This window comes from Coccinella septempunctata, chromosome 2 (genome assembly GCF_907165205.1).
Source record: "Coccinella septempunctata chromosome 2, icCocSept1.1, whole genome shotgun sequence".
In the NCBI taxonomy this organism is placed as follows: Eukaryota; Metazoa; Arthropoda; class Insecta; order Coleoptera; family Coccinellidae; genus Coccinella; species Coccinella septempunctata.
Window position 1 is genome coordinate 44,436,519 of NC_058190.1, and position 26,766 is coordinate 44,463,284.

Sequence of the window (26,766 nt, forward strand, 5' to 3'; positions counted from 1 at the left end):
ATATTGTTTTACAAACGATGAGCCTTCTTAATAATAGTTGTAAATATTTCAAGAAAACATCTGTTGAATAGACTAAAAAGGAGTGCGGGAGATTTGACCCATGCTATGGTCGGGAGACATAATCAGTGGTCCAAGTTTCCCGCACTGAGGTTAGATAATAGTTTGATTCAAAAAAAAAAAATAAAATTGAATAATAGAAATAAATATGAAAAAATATACAGAGGTCCAAAAAAATATCTTGAAAATAAGTGAGACTGACTCTGAAAAGATATGTATTTCATACGCTGAAGATGAAAACCTTGACATAGACAATCGTTGGTCCTATCGTTGGTTCCTAAAAAAAAAATTGTTCTACTCAAAATTTTCATCTCACCATCACTCTTCTATTATTCTATCTATCGTTACTTATTGAGGAATGATATCTTCAGTTCCAAACTGCAACTATAGTCAGTGGTCTGTATTCTCAAGATTATTATCAAAGATTATAGAGGAGGAAGATAAATGTCATCATATCTGTAGTACTAAACACCGACTATATTTGTTGTGTTTGCCACATTTGACAATGAGATGGCGCTGATAACGTTCTGTCAATATAGAATAGCTATTTATGTAACAAGTACATAAATTAGGTCTTTATGGACGAGTCCAATAACTTGGGCAAGTCCATAAAGCCTAATTATGTACGAGTTGCATACAAAGCTTTATGTTCGACTGCAATGCAGAAATTTTATTTTCTGAAATGGCTTATCACTGAAAAACATTAAGTGTGCTTTTGATTATCTTACCTTAGTAACCAGCGACCTTAGCAACCTTAGTAAACACAGTTGTTTACTTCCTTAATTTTGTGACAAACGTCACAATAATCCAAAAAATGGATAGTGCTGGAGAAGAAAGCGTAGAAAATTTAGCCGTAAGCGACAAAGAATCTCTCTTACCCATTAATTTTAAAAGTGCTTATAAAAATATGTACGCAGCCTATAACAAGTCCTGTAAAACGAAGGAAATTGTAAAATCAACAAAATACAGTATTCTGGCTTATTCAATAGTAAATTGAAAGCTCACAAAAGTTCTTCGCTATGGACTACATAGATGGATCGGAGAGTACTAAAATAAGTGTTACCACCAGAATATTGGGCCCAGAAGTAGTTGATGCTAGCATCAAGAGTATTGCAGATCGAAAAGTGTGCTTCCACTTCGAGCTCGACTTCTCCAGGATTGCATTTTTAGGATAACAAAAAATGTGTTTTTAATATTCACTACCACACTAATGCTTAGAAAAGTTATTCATAATTTCGTTTTAAAGTCAAAGTTCAATTTTTCTTCCTTGAATAAAGTGTTATTTGCATTTAGTATATTTATTTGACAGAATGATAGTGACAGTTGAGTCCAATAATGTGGTGTCCAATAAAGTGGTGTCCAATAAAGTAGTCAATTATGGACACTAAACGAATTCATAAATAAAGTGTTTATGATTCAGTCGAACATAAAATCTATTCCTGTCTTATAATTGAAGGGCGTGAAATTAGAATTATATTCTTTGTATTTTATTCCAATATCGACTTTGTTGAGACCAGAAAACTAACATCCTGAGCGACAAAACAAAAGTATGGTTTTGTTTTGTGATCAGAATGTTAGCTTTCATGATCTGATTTCCTTCAAAGGTGTTAAATCTGTGCAATACATTGTTTTGAATTGATAAAATTAGTTAAATTTGTACAATTAATAAGAACTAATATTCGATATTTCATCATAGCACACATTTCATTTGTAATAACACATTAAAGACTTGTAATCCACCTTGTTGGGAATTAATGTAAAATCAGCACTTTTTCTAGATTATTTTGACTGGTTTATAGAGTTACAAATTTGTTATTCAAACTTTTTATTTTCAATTTCGTATTGAGAGTTGACTTTTCAAAGACTAAGTGAGGAAATGATCATCTATGAGAGGTTTGCAGCGTTTTATTCTCGAAATTTTCCATCGTTTGCCCCAGTTAAGCGTAATATACATATCTTGCTTATAATACATATACCTATATTCATATTGATATGCCTTGGAAAAAGTTCCATTCTGCATCTCGTGAGACTCAAGAAATGGTAATGCGTTCCCATTTGTCGAACACCTCCGACACCTTCCCTCGCACAAAAAAAAAATGATCACGCCTTCAATTACACTAACGCAGTCATTATAATCATCTCGACACAGGCCTAAATCTCTCACGCAATTAAGAATGAATCAAGTGATCAAATACTTTCTTCTCCGATTCCCTCGGCACAAATCTTCATCTCTCGCACGGATTTCACCTATACCCGGATAGGAACCGAGTGTCGTCTTCGAAGGATTCGCAATTTTCATTTTGAGACGTGAAGATGCCTATTCATATCTCCGTAATTTTCTCGCTGCTGAAGATTACCTGAGAAGCGAGGAATATGCCTATTGATCTTGGATTTATGAATTCGAAAATGTCGAATACTTATTTCGCGTAAAAAAAATCATGAAAGACGGCGGCGAGGAGAGCGGTTTTCATGTTTTGGCAATTTAGACATTCTGTCTCCTGTTGGGATTTGCTACTGGACTAAACTAGGCAGAAAATTAAGTGGTACAGCTGAAAAATTGCCTAAGATTGGCTAGCTTTAACTAGGAGATTAGCATTATCCTTTGCCTATATGCCATTGTCACAGGTTTTTTTTTAACCCATCTTGTTGTACAGGATGCGAATGGGGAAGAGTTTGGTAGTAGAAGGACTCACAGATTTTTTTTCTGGGTGTAGGTTTTGCCATTTTTCGCATGTTATACCTTGTTATATTCTCTAAATTCTAGCTATAGCTTTGACATTCCTTAGCCGATGTCGGATTTTTGGGTTTTTCGAGTGTGAGGGTGTGAATATAACGAAAAAATTCTGTTATTTTGGTTGAAAATCCAGAAAGAGCCTTACAGTTATCCTTTCTTTTGGATGGATAGCTATGTCATTATCTCGGGGCATTTTCCTCATTTTCCCAATACATTGCGTTGCTACGAAAATAACGTATTATATGAAATTCGTCTTCTTTCAAGAAATAACAGCAGAGATTAAATAAACTTCATCGGGGAATATTCTGTGTTGAAATAAATCAGAAGCAGTGGCATGTATATATGTATATTAGGTATAAAAAACCCTAATTTCATTCGGAATTTTTCACACTTTTCAAAGGAGTTTAAGAAATTAGCATTTCTTCTTCACAGGGGATCTAGTATCAAATTCACAACGATTTTAGGATTCTATTCTCTCCAAGCATCGCCCACAAAAACTCCATGTTACTCTCAGTACTTTAGCTCTGCAAAAATATAAAAAATTTTTGCTTCAAATTTAGTTTAATTTTTGTTAATCATTTGTCCCTTGCATGCAAGTTCGCTGTACATATCAATTATAAGAAATCCTCCATGCAGTGTAGACAACATCTGCTACTGTTATATAAAAACAATGAATTTTACGATAAAACCCGAATTTCCTGAATTAACGTTATTTCTATAGCAATGCAAAGTATGAGGAAAATGACGAAAATGTCCAAGAGAAGGGAATAAAAAAAATACCTCACGTAAGTGGTATAGAGGCCAAGGACACACTTTTCATCTCAGGGTGAAAATCCAGCATCACCAAATAAAAGACGAAGTTGTAGCTAGTCAAACTTAGGCAATTCTTTTACTGCCTAGTTTAAGTGAAATTGAAGAATTCATTATTGTTTTTGCGCAGTTGTGCCTATTGTTGTAATAGTTGGACCATTTCGGTACCTGGATGGGAGATCATCTTGAAATAGCTCTTCATGTCAGGGTTTTCCCAATTTCTCAATGATACAATGGCATTTTTTTTGGGTTCCCTGAATTTTCACCCACAATCCCGAAATCTGAGGCAAAATCACGTGGAGGAAGAGCGTCAGAGCTTATTTTCGCAACACCGTCAAATTTACATAAAAACAGAACCGAATAATGTTTTATGAGTCTTTCTCTCGAAATAACTCAGTTGAAATGCAAATATTGCACGACCCGCGAAGGTGGAATAGAATTCCTATCGATTAATCGGTTACTACAATGCAAACAATAAACCGGCATGTATGCCAAGGCCTTACAAGGCTATTGATGATCGCTGAACGTCGGTGAGGAAGGAGGAGTTAAGCTGGTGGAAACATGTTTCTGGGCGATGCGATCTGGAGTTGCGACATTGTTCGCGTTGACATTTGACAGATTTATCCGCCGACATTTGGGACAATGGGGACTGGTGTTGAAAAGACGCGCGTTTGAATCTCTGAATTGGCACATTAGGCCGAAGGACATCGATCATTTAAGTCCTGAATTAGTCTTCTAAATTTGAAACTATTTTAAGCAATTGAATTTCTTTCTGAACGTTGTTTTGTCAGTTATTTCCTGTGGCGATAAACGGTAGTTTGCTGGATAGGTTTTATCTTCTTTTTTGAATATTGGTACTGTTACGCTATGGTATTTTTCTGTTCCTAGTATTATATTGAACAATTTTGTATAATTTTCTACCATGGCCGATCCTCCCTTCTTCATTACTTCATTTGCTATTTTATCTTGGTTTGGAATTTTCCTGTTTTATAGTTTCCTCATCGCTTCTGTTATTTGCTTCTCGGTGATTTGCGTGTTTTCATCCAATGGATCGTTTTGTGTGGTTTCCTCTTGTATTTTCATTGGATTTTCTATACCTGAGTGGAGGTTGCAGAAGTATTTTATCAAGGTTTCCTTTTTGATCGTTTTTAGTTGTATCGTCTGATTCGTTCCTCGTTTCATGCTCCTCAGCAATCTTCAGACCCGTTTTTGAACTTCATACATATCCGCCTGCATATCATTACTAAATCTTTGCCATTATTCATTCTTAATTTCTCGAAATCTTTTCTTGGCTTTATTCCTCATTTCTATACAGAGTGAGTCTTTGACTCGTGCAAATATTTCAACAGTAGATTCTTGAGGTCAAAAGGAATACTGTCTTCAATCACCATTTCTTCCGATTCGGCCCTGATAAAAAGATAAAGCCATTTCAAGTTTTCATAATGAGCTGTGCCACCCCTGGAAAAATAAAATCACCTTTAGAACAACTAGTTGAATCTGTGACACTATGGATCTTTTAAATAGAGCTGTATTGGGCCAAAGTACCCAATTTTTCAAATTTTACAGACTTTTTAATTTTTAAAATCAAATTACTCAGAAACGGCGCATTATACGAGAAAATATAAAGAATACTTTTATTTTAAAAAACGTTATTTCTTGAGATAGCGTCCAACTTAGTTTTAAGAGATGAGTTCTTTGAATTTTTGGTATTTTTATGGTATGTAATGGTCATAATGAGAAATCTGGAAGACGTTGGTGATATCTTGTGTTCGAAAAGGATCATCGAGTAAATGAAAAACTATATTCTGAAATCAGTCAGTCAAAAATCAGAGAATTGAAAAGTGAACCATCAACTTGGTTGTATTTTCAATGGCTATCCAAATGTGCTCCCACTTATACTCCATTCACATTTATTTTAGCAGTCGGTTGGCCATGAAATTATTTCCTCAAGTTTTTGTAAGTAGAACGGAGTAAGGTTACCACTCATGAAATGTCGTTAATGTCATAACGCCGTTGCTACAACTAATATCAATTTTTATTACGAAAATGCCGAAAGTGATCGAAAAAGAGACAGGGTTTCAGGAAGTGCTATTTAGAATTCAGGTCTGCTCATTCAAATACCCTGATATTCTAAAATCCACAATACGTCAGACGTATGTGAAGCGAACATATTCAATGTAAGAGAATTTATATAATGTTTCACCTGAATCTAAACGACATATATTTCAGCTGAATATTTCCACAATCAGAAAGATTTTGAATGAAGAGGATGACAAAGAATTTCCTTCTATTGGGAGACCCAAAAAAGTGGTGGCATTTGAGAATTTCATGTTTGAGTGAATAATTGCGAAAAGTTTACTATAGGATTATCGTAGAATAAGTTCCCGAAAATTGTTTTTTCTATTTTTCATTTGACTTGTCCTATACATTATATGTCTTAAGGTACCAATAAATACCTAATTATTATTATATCAATGTATTAAGATGAACAGCCACAAATATGCGCCAGTTGTCCTGTAAATTGTTTATTCATGTGAAATTTTTGTTCAAAGGTGAAGTTCATCTTGACTTGAAACTTCCTTCAATTCCTTTTACTTATATTGATGCAAGATGATTTTTGTTGAAGAATTTCATTCATGTAATTATCTGTTAATTCCTTCGGGAGATAGCCATTCCCAACCACTGCATCATATGCATTTCATCTTTGGGTTAATATTTTTGAAATCTACAAATGATGTAAGCCAAAGAGGATAACGAACATTAACTCTCCTCAAGCTAGTGCATATTATGATATTATACTGATCTCTTTTCCATGCAAATAACAGGATTTGGTATGCCTTCAATCAGTATGTATAAACTTCAATTATGTTCGTCACATATTTTCCGAAGAGATTCGACATTGTGATAAAATACGTAATAACAGAAACTTTTACGTAGAACGGGCAACATAGCGTTGATTTAAAACCCAAAAATGTTTTGACAAGCGTCATAACCCCACATTTTCGAAATATACAGAGTGAAATGTGTCAAATTTCCATGGCCACCCGAGTGCTGAAATAAAAGTGAATGGAGTATACGTGAAACGTATACATGAATTTTTGCGGATTCTGAATCAACTTCCTCTGAGACGGATTCAAAGTTGGCCACATCAGCGGCGCTTGTTTGAAAGAAGAAACACGCTTCACTGATCACGCCGGTCGCCTCCTGCTTGCCAAACGCGTCCTCGTGGAAAACGCGACCGCCAAAGTGGCAAACATCATCTTCCGAGAACAATCCGATCTCCCTCGATGTTCCCGGCGCTTTTCTCCTTACCCACGAAGAATCCGATTTCACAAATAACGAATTGAATCCCTCATTGTTCGGACCGCCGCGAGAATTCGATTCCGGTGAAACGGAATACTCAATTAGCGCACACGTCGAGATGAAACAATAGCCGGAGATCTTACCCGATAAGAAACGAGGTTTTCAGCCTTGAAGTTATGGTAGGTATCTCCTGTTCTTCTTCTTAGAACTGGACCATAGCCTGCGTTTCCTCCGATTGTGTACGATATGTGATCTTGGGCTATTCTGAAGATAATCGAACAATGATGGACTTCAGCGAAGCCGAAATATTAGATCCCGGAAACGGTTAAGACACTGTTGGGAAATGAGAAGGAATACAGGGTTGGGATATAGTTTGAAACTAGGTAAATACGAGGATGTATTGATATCTAGTTAGTCTAGACCAGTTCCATGCATAAAAAAAATATTGCGTTACTATAGCAACGAACAATAACTCATTAGAAGTGTCAGTGTGAAGTTTGAGGTCGAAAAAATAAACCAGAGTTACGCAATAAATTAAAGAGAAAGAAGATGGCCACCGAAATTGTGAAAATCGAAAAATTGGAGTATCGAGCCATCATCAAGTACCTGTATTTAAAAGGGTTAAGAGGTAATCAGATTTACGAAGATATGCTCAATACCCTTGGTGATCAATGTCCTTCGTATGCGACCGTGAAAAATTGGACTGCAAGCTTCGAAAGAGGTAAATTTTCCATTGAAGATGATGACCGATAGGGAAGGACAGTTTCTGTGTCAGTCCCCGAAAATATCGATGCAGTTCATGACATGGTTTTATCATTGGGCCAAAACGGATATCTGATGAATATTTCATACTAACGCGTTCATCATATAGTTCACGTCAATTTGGACATGAGAAAAATTGCTGCAAAATGGAACCCCAAATGTTTGAATGTTGACCAAAAGCGTGCAAGGGTAGAAGCATCGCGTTCGATCTGTGATCGATTTGAAAACGATGTATTCTTCTTGAACCGAATTGTTTCTATGGATGAGACTTGGGTACATTTCTACGATCCAGAAACAAAGCAACAATCGATGGAATGGCGACACTCTGGTTCTCCAAGATCTAAGAATTTTCTTGTCCAAAAATCTGCAGGAAAAGTTCTTGCTTCGGTTTTTTTGGATTGCCATGGAGTAATCAGGATTGATTTTTTGGATAGGGGTAGAACAATAACCGGAGATTACTATTCGACATTACTGACCACTCTACGGGAAAAAATTAAAGAGAAAAGACGCGAAAAGCTATCCAAAGGTGTTTTGTTTTTGCAGGACAACTCCCCAGCAAACAAATCTCATGTAGCCATGCAGAAAATTCGTGATTTAGGGTTTGAATTACTAGAACAACCCCCTTATTCACCAGATTTGGCTCCATTCAACTATCTTCCCTTTCCTCAACTGAAAAAAAGGTTTAAAGGTCGTAAATTTCCTTCCAACGAGGAGGTAATAAAAGCTGTGGAGGTCTGGTTTGCAGAGCAAGAAGAAACATTCTTTTTGAAAGGTCTAGTGACGTTGCAGGTTCGCTGTAATAAATGTATCTCATTAAGATGAGAATATGTTGAGTAATAAAATATTTTGACATTGAAATTTCGTTTGTTTCTATAGTAGGCTAAGAATTTTTCAATATATCCTCGTATTATGACGGAAAACGCGTGTGGTGTCATATTTTCTTTCGGTGAACAATTTGTTTGTCGGGTTTTTGTCCAGGAGTGTATTTTGTCGAGATAACGGGTCCATAGAAAACAAAAATTGATTTATGGCCGTTTTCAATAATCCTATCTATCCATTATTTCAGTTACTGAAGATAGAAAATGCATGTGATTTCGTTTCTATGATCTATCTGTATCTGATCTTTTAGAATGGTTACCAATGGTAACCAATCATCAGTAAGTGAAACTATAATAGATAGGTTTATTGAAAACGGCCGTTATTGGGTAGTTCCAATCTCGTGTTGACCATTGTCTTCAAACCAGCAACAGTAATTCTCTTTTCACTGAGTAGTTGAACTTTGAACAAGCCATGAGTTTCATTTTGTTATTATAACAAATCTTTTGCAACTTCCAGTTTGGTCTACGCATCCATAGGTTCCAGTTCGAAACATAAGCTATAAAAAGGAGATTTGTTGTGGACAAACTACATGTAAGTTTACAGCCCAATATCGGCTAAATAATGCGTCCTTTCTAAGTTTGCACATGGAATCCTTACGAGATTACAATCGATATCCCAACTCACCTGAGCTCCCAGAGTTTTTTTTCCGTCGTTTCAAAATTGATTAACTCAACTGCGAATGGATTAATACTGAAAATTGTTGTATTTTCATTCCCGATTTGTTGGTCTTGCGAGATCTGGTGAATATATCAATTCGTCATGGCTCCACCTATGCAAACACGGAGAACGATATGTAAACAATGCAACCGAATTAATTCCGCAAAACAATGATTCACCCGGTATTCCCGAATGGGAATCTCGCAGGCGGGTTAATTTGAGAAAATAACGAAAAACCTACGCCCCCCATATCAGCAATATTTCGAGACGGAAATTCATCATTTTTAATGATCGCCAAATGTTTATACAGCGAGGCAAAGCGAGATCAGCGTGGCATTTTATTTGGGTGTTTGGGAGAATCGAACAGGAAATCCAAAGCATATCGCTTCTGTGAAGCATCCTAGCAGAAATATTTTCCTTTCATTTTATCTCGGGAAAAAATTCGCTTTAATATAAACGATTGACGAAAAGAGTTTTCCAACAAGGGCGGATCGACGTTTAAGTGAAGCACTTTGTGAAGTATTAAGGAATTAAACTTTTATTTGAATGACCCATGTACCAGGATATATTGAAAAATTCCTAGCCTACTTTAGAACCACACAAAATTTAATTGTCAAAATATTTTATTACTCAACATATTCTCCTCTTAATCGGATAGATATATTACAGCGAACCTGCAACGTCTCTAGACCTTTCAAAAAAATGTTTCTTCTAGCTCTGCAAACCAGACCTCCACAGCTTTTATTACCTCCTCGTTGGAAGAAAATTTACGGCCTTTTTTTTCAGTTGAGGAAAGCGATGATAGTCGGATGGAACCAAATCTGGTGAATAAGGGGGATGTTTTAGTAATTCAAACCCTAAATCATGAATTTTTTGCATGGCAACATGAGATTTGTGTGCAGGGGCGTTGTCCTGCAAAAACAAAACACCTTTGGATAGCTTTTCGCGTCTTTCCTCTTTAATTTTTTCCCGTAAAGTGGTCAGTAATGTCGAATAGTAATGTCCGTTTATTGTTCTATCCTCATTCAAAAAATCAATCATGATTACTCCATGGCAATCCCAAAATACTGAAGCCAGAAATTTTCCAGCACATTTTTGAACACGAAACTTCTTAGGCCCTGGAGAACCAGAGTGTCGCCATTCCATCGATTGTTGCATTGTTTCTGGATCGTTGAAAATGAAATGTACTCAAGTCTCATCCATAGTAACAATTCGATTTAAGAAGTCTACATCGTTTTCAAATCGAGCACAGATCGAACGCGATGCTTCTACCCTTGCACGCTTTTGGTAAACATTCAAACATTTGGGGATCCATTTTGCAGCAATTTTTCTCATGTCGAAATTGACGTGAACTAGGTATATGATGAACGCGTTCGTATGAAATATTCAGTGCTTCAGATATCCATTTTAGCCCAATTCGATGGTCTGGTAAGATCATGTCATGAACTGCATCGATATTTTTGGGGACTGACACAGAAACTGGCCTTCCCGATCGGTCATCATCTTCAATGGAAAATTTACCTCTTTTGAAGCTTGCAGTCCAATATTTCACGGCCCCATACGATGGACATTGATCACCAAGGATATTGAGCATATCTTCGTAAATCTGCTCACCTCTTAACCCTTTTAAATACAGGTACTTGATGATGGCTCGATACTCCAATTTTTCGATTTCCACAATTTCGGTGGACATCTTCTTTCTTTTGATTCATTGTGCAATTTGATCATTCTATGGACGTTGATTGTGTTCTTCATTCGGATGATTCGGAAGCCAAACGGTTCAGGTTCTTGCCACCGACCTGGTCATAATATTCGATAACCCCCACTAATTACCAGCCAAAAATGCGGTCAATGCCGAGTGAAACACTTCGATCGCGAATTAAAACCAAATTAGTGTATTCAGCGGCAACAATGCGCCATTATAACAGTTTCTTGGATGAAGATGAACTGGTCCGCCCCTCACAACAGTGGTTCTAATCGACTTTGTGTATTTTATGAGCATTTTTCGTGTGCTCCGCTGCCTCTGTCAATCTGGAAATCACCGCGGTGTGAAAATAGCAACAATGGTATCGCGCTATCTGAATCCGACCGCAAGGAGCTGTGAGCACCAGCGGCGTAGAAAAATCGAATAAACATGAAGTGAACATTTTCACGCGAAAAGAACCTTTGGGGTCGAGTGGATTATCTCTCAATAACAATAACCGTAGATGGAGATGTGATACATATTCTGAAAGAGCAAGTTTTCCAGTAATAAAACTGAAAATTTTATGGTGCTCGATGCAGCCGTTCAATCTGTATAGTTGGAGAGCCGAAGAGGGAAATTCGGGATTTACTCGAGCGTGTCAGATCAATATAAGGGGACATACCTTGGACCCTGTAGAGTACTCTACTACAAAAAATTAGACCTGTATATAGGGGCAATTGTCTAGGACAGCCTGTCAGATTAGTAAAAAAAAACGATCATTGTACATACTCGAGCGTGTCAGATTAAGATATATGTGGTTAAATACATGTTGAAAAGTATATATTCTCTTAATCTGACAATTTACATAGCTTGTCGAAAATGTGTGAGAGGGCGTCAAAGTTGCAAAAAAAAATGTCGCGTGTACATTCTTGAGCGCGGTGGCGTTTTTTCTTATTTTGCTAATTATTCAAGAATTACGGAAAAAATATAATCTGACAGTTTTAGCAAGCCGAAACAATAAAAATTGGCCATAGAGGTCACAAAATTCAGTTTTTTTGAATTATCTCCTCCCCTGGGCTTCAAATCTTTTTCGCATTCATTATAAAAATTGTAGAACATAACATTCTCTACAAATTTTATCCCAAGCAATTGTTTCTACGTTCAAACGTTTTTGAAATATATGGCGATTAATGCGAGGTGTTGAGCGATACATGCTGAACCGAAAATTCACTCGTTGGAAAATAGTACAACACTAAAATTTCCGTGACTAATTACGAAATTGTCATCATAGAAATACCTTGTCATTTTGACAATCGGATGAATGTAGATTAGACTGGGATTCTACATTGACCTTGCTCTTTCGCATGTGTGGCTAAGCTCCTCGCCCTTATCGCTCTCTAACTCGAGAAGGGTTAAGAGTATGTAAAATTGCTTCAGACAAAAGTTATGTAGAATTTTATTATCTACAACTTTCATAATGAATACTAAAACGATTAGAGTTAAAGGCAGAGAAATATTCGAAAAAAATGCATTTTTATCATCTTCAAAGTGTCAGATTAAGAAAACCCCCGCTGATAAATGTCAGATTAATGAGTCAACACGTCTACAATATCGAGATTAACCATCTGTATGAAAATCTGACATGCTTGAGTATGTACAAGTAACGATTTTTTTTACATTTTCAAAGGACCGCTGTGACTTTGTCACGTCCAAATTGTCAGTTCCTTGAAAAGTAGCCTCCTTTGGGTCCAATTAACATATCCTCCAAAAATTTTTTTTTTTTTACCATTTTCAACTCTTCCGTACGGCCAGTCCCACCGCGCAATCTGGCAGATAAGCATGAATTCATTATCAGAGACACGTAGGGCATATACAGTATCTTAATCTGACACGCTCGAGTATGTACACCTGACGATTTTTTTAACATCTTTGAGACCCTGCAGACGCTTTCCCCACCGCCGAAAGTGCAAACATCATAAAACCTTTTTTTCTTTCTACCACCTAATCTTCAAAATCCACCAGGTCTCAACGACGCTCGAGTAAATCCCGATTTAGCATCGTCGGCTCCCCAACTATGACGATTGATTCCATCTTTTTGGAAAGTTTTAGTGTCATTCGGGGTAACTGAGCGCAGTGGGTAAGTGTGCGCAGTGCGTATATCTCGACTATGCAATGTATGAAAGAGGGGTTCATTTGGGTGAAGCAAGGGCGCAGAATCGCCAAATTAGTTTTTCATAGGAGTGCGCCATGCGACGTTTCGTTAACTTTTTATTTTCAATCAATCAAATTCACTAGTTTTCTTGTTAATTTTTAGCATCTCTGCAAATTCCGCCAGGTCCAAGTTCCGAGTCCGACAGTGTTAAAAAATATTTTATTCGATCATGCGCATATTAATCTAAATATATAATAAAAAATTTTAGGTTCTCTTAGCTGCTCAACTCTATAAGAACGTCAATTCAAATTTTGGCTTACTGGGGAAAGTGTGCGCGGGTAAGTGTGCGCATAGATTCATTATATGGGCATTAGTTCAGTGAGGAATAAATTATGACATTGTTGATTTTCTCGGTTAAGACTCGATCGATATTGTCCGATTTGTTCGGAAAAATATGAAGAACCACCAACAGGGGAATGTATCAAGTGTTGTGTTCACCAGGAATTGTGGCACGAACAATAAAGCAGTGCTTATAAAAAGGCGCTTCTGTATTGACAATAAACAGCATTTCTCTAATATTGTAACATTTTGATGACATTATTTTGTTATTTGTTTTGATTGTGTGGTTCACTAAGCACTGCGTTCACTTACCCCGTGAGGGTGCGCACACTTACCCGCAATACGGGGCATGTGAACGCACTCCGACTTTCACTATTCATTTTTTTTTTTTGCGAAAAAGAAACGTTTTTGTTTGTTTGCTTTTTGATGATTTCTTATAGATTAGAAAATTCTCTATCTTATGAATATGTTTTAATTTTCCTAGCTTCAACATTTGAAACAGGGTATGGCTTGAAAGGCAAAAGTGCGCACAGTTGACCCGAATGACTCTATTAAACAATTTGGCCTGAGAGCAGCAGTTAAACCTTAAATAAAAAACTGTAAATCTTTCGCAGACTTCGAATTAAGTTCCATGTTTTAAGTTCGAGGACCATATTTTGGCTTCTACGGACCACTGGTGGTCCACGGGCCACTAGTTAGAACCACTGCTGTATAATCATTATTTTCGTTATGCACTCTTGTTCTTCATTTGTTTTTCCTGAAGGAAAAATCGACGCCTACTCTACCCGCTCCCCATTTCCCACCTCCACCACTGAAGTCGCAGTCTTCACGCATTCTTAGTCTAATTATGATTGTTCCTGCTGAAATGAAGAGACTGTTAGTATTTCACAGGCGCCCCCCTGCGATGGCAGATCGTAAACGTACGCTGCTCTTACCGTTCTTCGGCGTTCGCTGCTAGTGTCCCCGGAACTTGTTGCGATTTGCGATCGATGCGACGCGGAACTACACGTGCGTGTGTGCAACGTGCCTAACATGATATCGGGGATGAGATGATCCTGACGGGACTCCCCCTCGGAGGGTGCCGATTCTGCAGGAGCATCAAGAACGTTTTGGTTTCCGCCATGGGCATGGGCTGTTTCGTTGTAGGTAAATGCGTGGGAGTGAGAATATCGGGGTGATCTGATGACGAACAGGGTGGTGGTGGAGTGAGCTTTATTTTTTACAATAATCTCCTGGATTCAAAATAGAAATATTGATAAAGAGGCGTTCCAGTAATGTTTGGTTTATAAATTCAACTAAACTAACGTTAACATAGGGTTTCGTAAAATTTTGTTGGTTCGATCAACGATTAGACGAACATTCGGTTTCTCGTTTCTGGATATACAGGATGTGCAAATTCTCTTCGCTCTACTTCAACTGCAGCTCTACATTTCATTGAATATGTGTATGATAGTCTGGATGAAGGTTTTTTGGTCGCGGGATTGTTCTTCGATCTATCGCGGGCATTTGATAGTCTTTCTTTTGAGTTTATTATCAACAAATGCTACAATCTAGGCTTCAGAGGAGTGTTTTTGGACTGGCTCTCGAGTTATCTTGAGGATAGGACAATGTCCGTTGGAGTCCAAAATTCTTTTTCTGTTGAGCATAATGTCACCTTGGGTGTGCCTCAGGGCTCCGTTATCGGTCCACTTTTGTTTCTAATATTTATTAACGATCTCCCCACGAATCTAAGATCGAGGGCGAAAAATGTTCCCCACCGTCTCATCAAGTTTCTGAAAATGTGTTTGATAACGCTATTCGCTGATGATACATCAGTTGTGATCAAGGCTCGAAACTTTGAGGAGCTTCAAGAGTTGTGTGTGATTCTTTTAGAGAGCTTTGTTCAGTGGTGTCATGAAAATGCTCCGATAATTAACATCGGTAAAACTGAGTGTGTTCACTTTTCTATAGGTAATGTTTGTAGTAGAAGGCTGATCGTTCACTATTCAGATAATATAATTACCTCTAAGGATTGTTCAAAATTTCTTGGAGTTCACGTAGACCGCAATTTGAAGTGGAGTACCCATATTGATGCCGTTTGTGGTCAACTTAACAGGTCATATTATGCAATTAGCAGAGTCAAAAAATCTCTTCCTTTAGATTCATTGTTAAATATCTACTATAGTCTGGTCTTCAGTCATCTATCATATAATGTACTGTTATGGGGAGTAGAGTTTTCATCCTACAAAAGAGGATCCTGCGCATGATCTTTAACATTTCTCCCCGATCTTCGTGTAGGCCTGTTTTTCTCGAACATGGGATTTTGACACTTGCTTCAATTTTCATTTACAGAGGCTTGGTTTATGCGAAAGAAAATGAAAAAAACTTGTTGAAATTATCTAGTTTCCATGACTATAGCACTAGGAACAAAGAAACATTAGCATTCCCATTGCATAAAACTGCTAAATTCGAACAATCCCCCATTTACCAGTCCATTAAATTGTTCAATCACCTTCCTAATAATGTTAAATCGGCGAATCTAAATAGATATAAGAATTTAGTAAAAGAATTGCTATTATCTAAGTGTTATTATAGCGTTAAGGATTATTTTCTTGATACTTTGTAATTCATAAATCTTGTTTTTCTCGACTCATCCTATACATTTTATACAATGTCTAAAAGGATTAATAAAGTTATTATTATTATTATTATCTCTGGCCAAATTTCACCAAGCAAAAAAATTCCAAGAGAGTTTTGTGAAGGTAATAATTTGCAACGTTGCACAAGTTTTCACTCGAAACAAGGCATATCTTGAAAACTATAATCCAAATTTTTTCTATGGTGTACAGGGTGGGCAAAATTCGATATGATTGAATGGCAGCTCTGCAAACGTAAGAACTAGAGAAAAATAGATGGCACGTTTCCTACCTCGATTATTGAAAGGTTGATAATGACCAAAACAGCATCCCGTTCCAAATTCCAAATTTTTTTCTGATTCAGAATATATGTATTGTGTCTCAATTGTTCTTTCAATAAAAAAACTCAAAAACTAGTTTGGTCAAGTTGGCAGGTTATTTTCATTGATAATATGATTACGCGTATAAAGCTTTATGCTTCTTCATTATGTCAGGTTTTCAGAGACTTTGAAGATCAATTTCATTCCGGTTGTCTGAAAGTTCTTTTCTGTTTAAATCAAGAAATATCATTATTTTATTAATAATCATTTCAGTTGAATTCATAAATCCAATATAACGGCGTATAATTGAGAACGTCAATAAAACATGTAGCCCTATAGATGTAATCTACAATTCGTCCTAATTATTCACAAATTATGGTCATTACAATCTTCTTCTTGTTCGTACCCTTCAAGAATAGTCGTAAAAATGGGATGATATAGGGTACTTTGTCAGCATAAGCCCTTTCAATAAACTTTCCCAATTTTGTACATTTTTTCACCCTAAATCGCACGATACAAAAATTTTTTCAAGTGACCTGATGCAAAACTAATCAGATAGACTCGTGAGTACTGAACCATTCTTTGCACAGCCATATGTTTATGTTTGAATCGTTTTTCCGATGCTGGAGTCACCTTCCACAGTCCTGCACTGAAATTCATGAAAATTTTGTCGAACTTCGAGGGGTTGTTGCTCAGCCATCTTGAATATTTTATACGAAAATGGTGGTGAATTGACTCATTTTTATGACTTCTACCTTCTGTCAAAAAAAGTCTCACCTTTGAAAACGCCATGTATACTAATTTCGTAGGTATTACTACTCTATCAAAAAAGTACCGGATGTACCTAGATGGTGAGCTAGAAGAACTCACCAAAAGGTAATACTTCTGCCGAAAATGATGTATTTTTTATGAGATATCTTTGAAACGTCACATTTTGAAATAACCATTTCAACAGTTTCCCAAAAAAAAATTATTTCAAGTACTTAAAAATGAAAAATAAAAATGGGTATTTAAAATTTAAAGCGTTTCGTTTCTATTGCACAAGTTGGCAATATCGACTGAAATATACGTTGATAATAAAGGATAACAAATACACTATCTTGATGAGATAGACAAAGATGGCTGTCTATGAAGTCTTCGACGAACGAGGAAGGTCGTAAAATTTTATGGGATTTTATGGCCGGTTGCTGTTGAGGCTCGCCAGTGAGTACGCGCCTTATGATGGCTGTACATCAACAGCAGTTATTTTATAAAGAAGCCATTGTTCTTTCTATTTTCCAGTGGCGCTGTTGCCAAATCGTAAACTAGGAACGAAGCAATTTAAATCTTAAAACCTCATATTTGAAGAATGATTCTGAATAGTTTCCGCGGTGCATTTGAAAAATTCATGAATGAAACTCATAATTATTCAGTTTAAACTTGCATATGCTGTGATAAACCAAATTGAGGAGAATTCCCCTTTGAAGGTAAAATATTTCACTTCGGTATTGAGGTATGCTAAAAGTTCGAGCCAAAAAAAATCGGAATTCAAAGGGATCCTACTCGAACAAGATAAACATTGAATTTCGATTTATTCGTTTTTATTCCAACGATGTTTTCAATAAAGAATAAAAATTTCTAACTACATAAATACGACCAAATCCTAGGCAACACGTGATAAAATTCGTTTTCACTCTAACGACGTGTCGAAGAAGAAAGTCTGAGGCGAAATCAATGATAACCGCTATATGATTTCAATCTAACAATAAAACAATTAAAAGCGTAAGTACCAATCGTAAAGCCGTTGGTCGGATTCCTTTCAGCTCCATGTATATAATAACTAACCGAGAAAACGAATATTCGACAAAAAACGTACGCGAGAGTGCGATTTTTCACTTGGACTAGCACAAGTGCCGGATGAACCGACAACGAGAATTTTTTTTCAGTCGAATAATTCGCCATAAACAATTCCCAGTGGGCCGTGAAACTGATTAGCAAAAAATGGAATATTTTTATTGGTCCGTTTCGGAGCGTTTCAACTGAGAAAGTCTCGATCACGATAACTTCGGCGACTACGAGGAAAGGGCTAAGCAACTTTCTTCGGAAAACTGCGCAACTTTTCGTATTACAATAATATCCACATTTATTCGCGTTTAATTTTGCCGAAATTTCCGAACTTTGAAAGAAGAAACGGCTGCGTTAGAATCTTTTTCAGTAATTCATGATCATGATTTTCATATCGCTGCGAAAATACACAGCTTAAAAATTGAAGTGGTTAATTTGAGTACATGTAATAATATATAAATATAAATTACTACGCTTGCTAAGCATTGAGCTATACTCATTCGATATCATCGCTTTGACCATCATCGGTTTAGCAGCCCTACAGAGAAAAATACGAACAATGCTGATGAAATATCATGAACAGCACCCTTAAAGCTCGACAGAACGAAAGAGCTGCCACGACATCTTGGAGGTTGAGGAATTGTTGGTTCGTCCAACTGTATGTCTTAGGAAATTGAAGAATATTTCCTGAATATGGCTGTTTCATCAGAACTTCGACTAGTGTGTGATGCTGATGATTCTACTCCGTTAAATCTGCCACAGGATCACATTTAAATCGTCCAAAACTCTGCAGAAAGCAAGATGCAAAAACTGACTGGCAAACATCTAAATGGGAGGCACCAGAACGAGGCCAACCATGATTACGGGCTTCATCATTGCCTTCCAGGATCAAGTGATCCCAACAAGGAACTATATGAGATATGTCGCCAAAGATACTTTTGTGGCGGACGGTAGATGTCGTTATGGCTGTGCGATACATGAAACCATCCAGCACATCACCGGGATGCCAGAAGTTCGCAGGCACGGTGTGCAAGAATATGATGATACTCCAAGATTTTACACCTAGAATTGGCTATAGAATACCAACTTCTAAGGTCAAAAAAGGTGCCTTATTACAATTATCATCCAGATTCTGTATTGGAAAAGATCATCATAAGCTCCACTGGGATCGCAGGGTTCTAACAGACAGGAAAATTACACACAATAGACCTAACCTCATATAACTGAATATGGAATGGAACTATTCATCAACAACAACAATCTACTGGATAGACACATCGATTTCGAAATACAGAGACCTCGAGCAACAAACCAGGAGACAATGGAAGTTGAACGATATCAAGACCATCCCTGTTGTCATTTCATCAACAGGCCTGATACCGAAAAAACTACCACAGTATTTGAAGAAATTTCAGTTGGACCAATTGGACATGGAAAAGAACACCATTCACTTCGTATGTATACAATTTTTGAGCAGTGATCAACGCAACAAAAACCATAGCTCCGAAGCAATTCGTTACTAAAACCCAAAATCCCTTGAATTTTCATTTGCAGAACGTTTCTACTCGCCTGAAATTACCCTTTATATTTAATTCATAAAGGGCAGTAAGATCGAGTAAAGCAGGGGGATGTAGTGGTAAAAATGAGCTTATTTGTTGAAGCCTGCTTTGTTTCTGTATTTACCTCGGTTTTCACGTGAAGTATTCAACGTTGGACTGAAAATCCCTCTAGAATCCCCAGACAAAGTGGCAAAAAGTGGAATTCACTCTAGCAATTACACCCATACAATTTTTTTCATTTTATAGTTAGTTGATGAGAGCTAAGCGTAATACACAACTGTTTTTTTCAATGGGAAACGATGTGTAAATATGTGTTACATTCGAGAAAAACCCAAGGATCAGCACAAAAGTGAACTGATTGTTCTGCTGCACAGATGTTGAATTGTATATTCATAACTCAACCCTTTCTGGAAAATTATCGCATTAAACGTTAATTGGTTGTCTCACCCCCGGAAGTACGGTTTCATTGAACAAATAAAATCTTAATTTGTCCGAGGAGTTAATTGATAAAAGGGGGGGGGGGGGGGGCAAACGCTGTATAGCTCTACGGGATCTGAATAAACAACACGGAAAACTTATAATTGAGGAAGTTTTCCAAGAATATAAACGAACAATACCATTTTCCGGAGGTGGGAAACCTTAGATATGCTCGATGAAAAATTAATTCGATTACGGCTTATTTGCTTCCACGGGACCGTCGTAATTCCAACCGGCATCCACTGTACAGGCTGTCCCAACAGAAAGAGGGAATATTGCGGTACCTGTATAGCCCATATTAGTTTAGTTTCGGTAAATGATCTCGAAAAATACAGGTTTTTGGGGCTCATGATGTAGGGGTTCTAACAAGCCAGGGGTGCATTAGAGGAAGTGTAGGTTGATACCCTATTAACACATAAGTAGGTATACGACAAATGGAAACCGCCTAGTTTCCAGCGAAAAACAGAGCAAGTACGAAAATTTTGAGCTTTTCAACCCTTTCCAGAGTTAACTATTCGCTTCAGTGTCCTTAAGAACTATTCTGCATAACTGAAACGGTCTTTGTATTGGCATCGTTCATGGCTTCTACAACGAAATAAAGTTTTATTTTGCCCGTTAATTCTTCCATTCTGTTTTCCGGCTGTGGAAAACGTACGTGGCAGTGGAAAGCATTGCAAATTTTACTGTGGGGTTGGGCATTAATTTCAGAGGATTTCCATACTGGATCATCTTTATTATATTGCATCATAAAATATTTGAGTTATATCCATTTTAAAGCTTATTATGGCGTTCCTCTCGCATAATGCTATATGATATGAGTTTCTGTAGGACGGACGTATGGAAAAACAGTTTTGTTATACACTGCAATTTATGCTTTCCAAAATATTATTGTATAGCAGGGATATGCAGTTAGTACACAAAGTTGTTCATGCTCTTTGTGTATTGTATTATTCGAAAATATCCAAAATTGATCTTCTGATTCAATTTGGGGTGCATTTTCGCAGTCTGTCACAGTTTTAACTTATGCTTTCTCTCAACCTGCCGATCAATATTTCAAGTTTCAATTTCTCCGATTATTCGATTTCTTAATGAGTACGAAATCGAAATTGGTAATTATATATAGAATTTCCATGTAATTAAAACCTTGTAATTATATTTCGCACTCAATTCGACTGAGCTGATTCAAAATATGTCCCCAATTAATCAAATTGGCAGAAATCGAAACCGAACTGTAAATTCGTCATAATTGGAAATTATATTGGAATAGAGTAAACAATTTATCATATCACGAATGATGAATGTAAATTTACTGATCAACATGAAACTCTAATAACTCCAAATTGGCAAAGAGTCAAATTTTGATCGGTCATTTCCTACAAAGAATTGTTTACCCAACTACATGTAACATTGCACATATGTTGATATTGTGTCAACAATAGATTATCGGCGAGATCGATAGAGCATATTCCTAGAGGGAAGTTTCAGGTGACTTATCGCCGAGATATTGAATAGATAGGTCTATTGCATAGAGAAAGAAGGAAAAGAGTGCCGACTCAGTGGTAAAATAAATTAAGCCTGATTGAAGCGCCGCCATCGGCAGTAGATATTAACTAACTTGTTACTAAAATTGACACCAGGGGGCGTATTGCTCTTTTTGAATTCCCATTTTGGCGCCTCAAATCATAATTCGGAATAATTTGAATTAAAACCTTAGTTGAAAATTGATAATAAACTGATATGTTGATTACAGTTCATTATCAATCTTCAGTGATGTTTTGTTCTTGTTAACTTTGATTTCAGATATGATACTCAACAAATAATGATATACTTTTTATTACACATTATAATACATATTGATTTTTCCAACAAGAGGTAATGAAACAATTCAGTTATGTCAAATAAGATATTCTACTGTATATATTACTAAATTATTGAACAAAAGAACGTCCAATTTGAAGACTGTACATAATGAATTGGATTCTTCGATTCATTGGCAGAACTCCGCATAAGCCATCTGATTCACATAACCTGAAACAGAGTGAAAAATCGTTCATACAAAGCTAATGTAGCTAATTTCAATGTATGTTTGGACTATTCAATGGATTATTTTCAATTCAGACAGCTGCTCTTATTGATGTTTACTGATATCAAACAAAAATTTTTCTCCGTGTGACAACTGGTTCCTACACTTCATATAAATTTTATTCAAAATTTCTGTCCTTTTCATCACAAAGAGGAAAAAAGAGGAAAAGCATTTGGTGAATTTGATCATGTTGAATTAGTACTCGGCTAACTATTATTGTCTAGATTTGGAAAATTCAATCTCCACCGAGCACCAGATGATTTCAAACCTCCATCGATTTGAATGCAGTGTAAAAATTTAAAAATCCGGTAGAGCTAAAGGCAGAAGCCTTGTTTCAGTCTAATTTTTTAGACTGAAATGGTCCTCCTAAATCATACTATTTTTATTAAAAAATCAATTGGAATGAATAACTGACTCGATTGCATTATCCCATCTATGTTTTGTACTTGGAGATCAAAAAAAGTGCTTGTTCGTTTTTGACCCCGTGTAATTTTTGTTCGAACAATTTGGGATGCAGAGTGAAAACTGAAATTTTAATGATGCCATACTGGTCGATTATGAAAATAGGTGCTAAGAACTAAGAATTAATACTTACCCTTACACGTAAACCTAAAGGATCTAATGGAATGAAGATATAGTAGCTCCTATCTACTTCTAAACTCCAAGATTGCTGCACAAAATTCATATTCAAATCAAAATATTACAATATAATCCGTGCCCCAACTCAAAGAAACATGTTTGTCTTTTTATCTGATGAAACTTGTTGATAAAATAAATGTATTCACTGCAGGATATAAGCCCATGTATGCATTAAAATCACCACAAATTATTTGAAAATACTAGAAAACATTGGCGAAAACTTGACTTATGACTTTAGATTCATCTGAAAATACAACTGAAAACAAAAGGAAATTTGGAATTTAGGTTATGTTATGGCGAAAACATATTCCATCTTTTTCTACTATAGCGCTATTTCACACAATTAGTTCCGTCTACTGCCGAACGGGGCGCCACGATCAGCATTTTAAACGACCAATGAGAGTTGTTTGTCTTTCCTTCCTTTGTCTATGGTCTATTGTTTCCATTACAATTCACTTCGGCAATTGGTGGGCTTTTGCTTAGGGAAGTAGGTCATCTTTGGTATTTATCAGGGGCAACATGACCGTCGTACTTCACATATAAGAGGTGGGGGGTTCTGCCTTATATTCGGACGGTGTCCAACTCACAACTTGGCACCCTAGATTTCCCGATCTTTCACCCATAGAACTCGTCCTGCACTATGACAACTACAGGTTGCCTGGTAAGTCCGCCAGAAAGCCTTCAAACATATATCAGCCTGGAGGATGGAATTCTAGAACAGGTCGAGCAGTTCAAATACTTGGGAAGCTTAATAAATACTAGGGCTAACCTAGACCCGGAAATACACAACCGGATCAATTCGGCATTACGGGCATTCTGGAAGCTAAAGGGCAGAGTGTTTCAAAATCACGACCTCAATCTGAAGAACAAGACAGCTGTTTACAAAGCAGTGGTCTTCCCAACGCTTCTTTACGGCAGCGAAAGCTGGAAGTCCCACAGGCGACATATTAAACAGCTTGTACAAACGCAACAACGTCATCTAACACAAACAATGCACATCAGGTGGTTCCACAAAGTTTCAAATGCAGAAGTCTTGCAGCGCGCGAGTTGTACAACAATTGAGACTCAAGTAACGAGGGCCCGACTCAGATGGAGCGGCCACATTCTGAGGATGCAAGACACAAGACTCCCCAAAATAGCTCTGTATGGCGAATTCACAGAAGGAGCTCGGAAATCAGGAGGCCAGTATAAGCGGTTTAAGGATATACTGCATCAATCCCTAAAATCAGTTGATGCCAATCATAACTGGGAACAATTAGCCTTAGAGAGATCACAGTGGAGGCCTTTGGCACACAGTTTTTAATGAAGACTCGAGAAGAATACAACGGTGGCCAGATATGGTTGGTGACTATCCATGCCCAGAGTGTGGAAGGATCTTCAGGTCACGGTTGGGTCTCTTCAGTCACAAGTAGCCCTAAGAAATTATAAGTTTGATCGCACCGATAGTTCTGTTTTTGAGTTCTTTTGTAGATTTATTCTCGGTAACGAGATACGCAATGATGAATGAACGATAAAGTCGACCATCTTATTAAGGGTATGCCCTGATTACGTGTTTCTGTGTGCATTAAAATGAGACCGAAACCATGGTCGTAGTAGCTTTTTTGGCTTCATCTAAAATTATTTTCCACATTTTTCCAAAAATAACCTAAGACTTTGCACCTTTACCTCATCCAGTTCAGGCATTTTCCACCAAAAAGAATCAAATTAAAATGAAGAGTAAAACCAGCCGAACGAATCTTCCAAATTGAAATTCTCTTTTTGTGAATTGTGTGTAGTATAGGGGGAGTACGGGAGACTTGCTCAGGTAGGAGACTTGAACCGCCTCGAATATTTCAATTCAAATTTCGCGCTACCGGTATGGTAAATAGCTTGCGACATACTCGTAACAAGGCACAACTAGTGGAGGCTCCATTTTGGCCGCCATCAGAACAGTTCGGGAGTGAGAGGGTTGAACGTGATATTGTTGTTAGGAAGTAAGAAATTGAATAATTTTTGTTTGTTACACTGTCTGAAAAGTTTAATAGGTGCGTGGTGTTATTTAGTTTTATTGCTTTCATTGATTAATATTGTTTCACAAAGGATGAGCCTTTTTAATAATAGTTGTGAAAGTTTCAAGAAAATATCTGTTGAATAGACAAAAAAGGAGTGTGGGAGACTTGACCCATGCTATGGTCGGGATACATAATCAGTGGTCCAAGTTGCCCGCACTGAGCTCAGATAATGGTTTGTTTCAAAAAAAGAAAATTGAATAATAGAAATGAATATAATAAAATAAACAAAGGTTCAAAAAAGTGAAAAACATCTCGGAAATAAGTGACAGTGACTCTGAAATAGAAAATATGTATTTCATACGCTGATACAACTGATGATGAAAACCTTGACGCAGACAATTGTTGGTCATTTGCATTGCTTTCTTTTAATGTTTTTCCTGATAAACAAACTTAGAGTCATTCGGGGCAACTGTGCGCACTTTTGCATTTCAAGCCATACCCTGTTTCAAATGTTGAAGCTAGGAAAATTAAAACATATTCATAAGATAGAGAATTTTCTAATCTATAAGAAAACATCAAAAAGCAAACAAACAAAAACGTTTTCTTTCCGAAAAAAAAATTTAATAAAGAAAGTCGTAGTGCGTTCACATGCCTCGTATTGCGGGTAAGTGTGCGCACCCTCACGGGGTAAGTGAACGCAGTGCTTTGTGAACCACACAATCAAAACAAATTATAAAATAATGTCATCAAAATGTTACAATATTAGAGAAATGCTGTTTATTGTCAATACAGAAGCCCCTTCTTACAAGCAGTGCATTATTTTTTGTGCCACAATTCTTGGTGAACACAACACTTGATATATTCCCCTGTTGGTGGCTCTTCATATTTTTCTGAACAAATAGGACAATATTGATCGAGTCTTAACCAAGAAAATCAACAATGTCATAATTTATTCCTCACTGAACAAATGCCCATATAATGAATCTATGCGCACACTTACCCGCGCACACTTTCCCCAGTAGGCCAAAATTTGAATTGACGTTCTTATAGAGTTGAGCAGCTAAGAGAACCTAAAATTTTTTATTATATATTTAGATTAATATGCCCATGATCGAATAAAAGATTGTTTAACACTGAGGGACTCGGAACTTGGACCTGGCAGAATTTGCAGAGATGCTAAAAATTAACAAGAAAACTAGTGAATTTGATTAATTGCAAATAAAAAGAAACGTGGCACGGCGTACTCCTATGAAAAACTAATATGGCGATTCTGCGCTCTTGCTTCAACCAAATGAACCCCTCTTTCATACATTGCATAGTCGAGATATACGCACTGCGCACACTTACTCACTGCGCTCAGTTACCCCGAATGACTCTATGGTCAAGTCTCTCTCGCCCCCTGTTCAACTCTCCCATGGGTTAGGGAGACATGAGCCAATTTTCGGTTCTTAAAAAAAGAATTGCTGTACTCAAAATGTTCATCTCACCGTCTTTCTACTTTTAACTATTGTTACCTATTTGGGCATGATATCTTCACGCAAAAAAATGAGTTGCTACCGTTTACAGATACAACTTAAGTGGCTTCAGAGTGAAAAGGGGTTCAACTCTCCCGGACTCCCCATACTTCTTGATTTTCTTTTCAATGAGTAAAAATTTTCACGTACTGGCAACATCAACTATGTTCGTAAAACAATGTGGGTTCTCTTCAACCGCATCTGAAAAATCACGCGGCATAATTCCCTCTCAACTTTCGCGTAGCAGTATACACGCCGATTATTCACTTTATATACGGATTCGGCGTTCCAAATTGATCGAACAGAATGTCTCGATCGTCCTCCGAAACGGGAAACCCTCAGCAGCGAGCGTTTCAAGTTTCCGTTA

At 37.0% G+C, this 26,766-nt stretch overlaps 1 protein-coding gene and 1 long non-coding RNA gene across 8 annotated transcripts in view; one reads left to right on the forward strand and one right to left on the reverse strand.

Annotated features, from left to right (window-relative positions):
• LOC123306454 (rho guanine nucleotide exchange factor 18) overlaps window positions 1–26,766 on the forward strand; it is a 58,721-nt gene that overhangs the window by 8,296 nt on the left and 23,659 nt on the right. For 3 of the 7 annotated variants that reach the window (XM_044888465.1, XM_044888466.1, XM_044888468.1), the window contains exon 1: window positions 14,289–14,523. The exons of 3 other annotated variants lie outside the window; for them this stretch is intronic. In XM_044888465.1, the coding sequence (XP_044744400.1) occupies window positions 14,427–14,523 (97 nt within the window). In that variant the 5' untranslated portion in view covers window positions 14,289–14,426. Of the gene's footprint in view, window positions 1–14,287; window positions 14,524–26,766 lie in introns of those variants that run through there. One more of the 7 variants, XM_044888464.1, reaches the window with a different exon arrangement.
• On the reverse strand, window positions 21,990–23,321 carry LOC123306455. Its single transcript, XR_006536915.1, has 2 exons — window positions 22,851–23,321; window positions 21,990–22,200 (listed from the first exon to the last, which is right to left on the reverse strand). It is a non-coding gene; the product is annotated as an uncharacterized LOC123306455 (long non-coding RNA).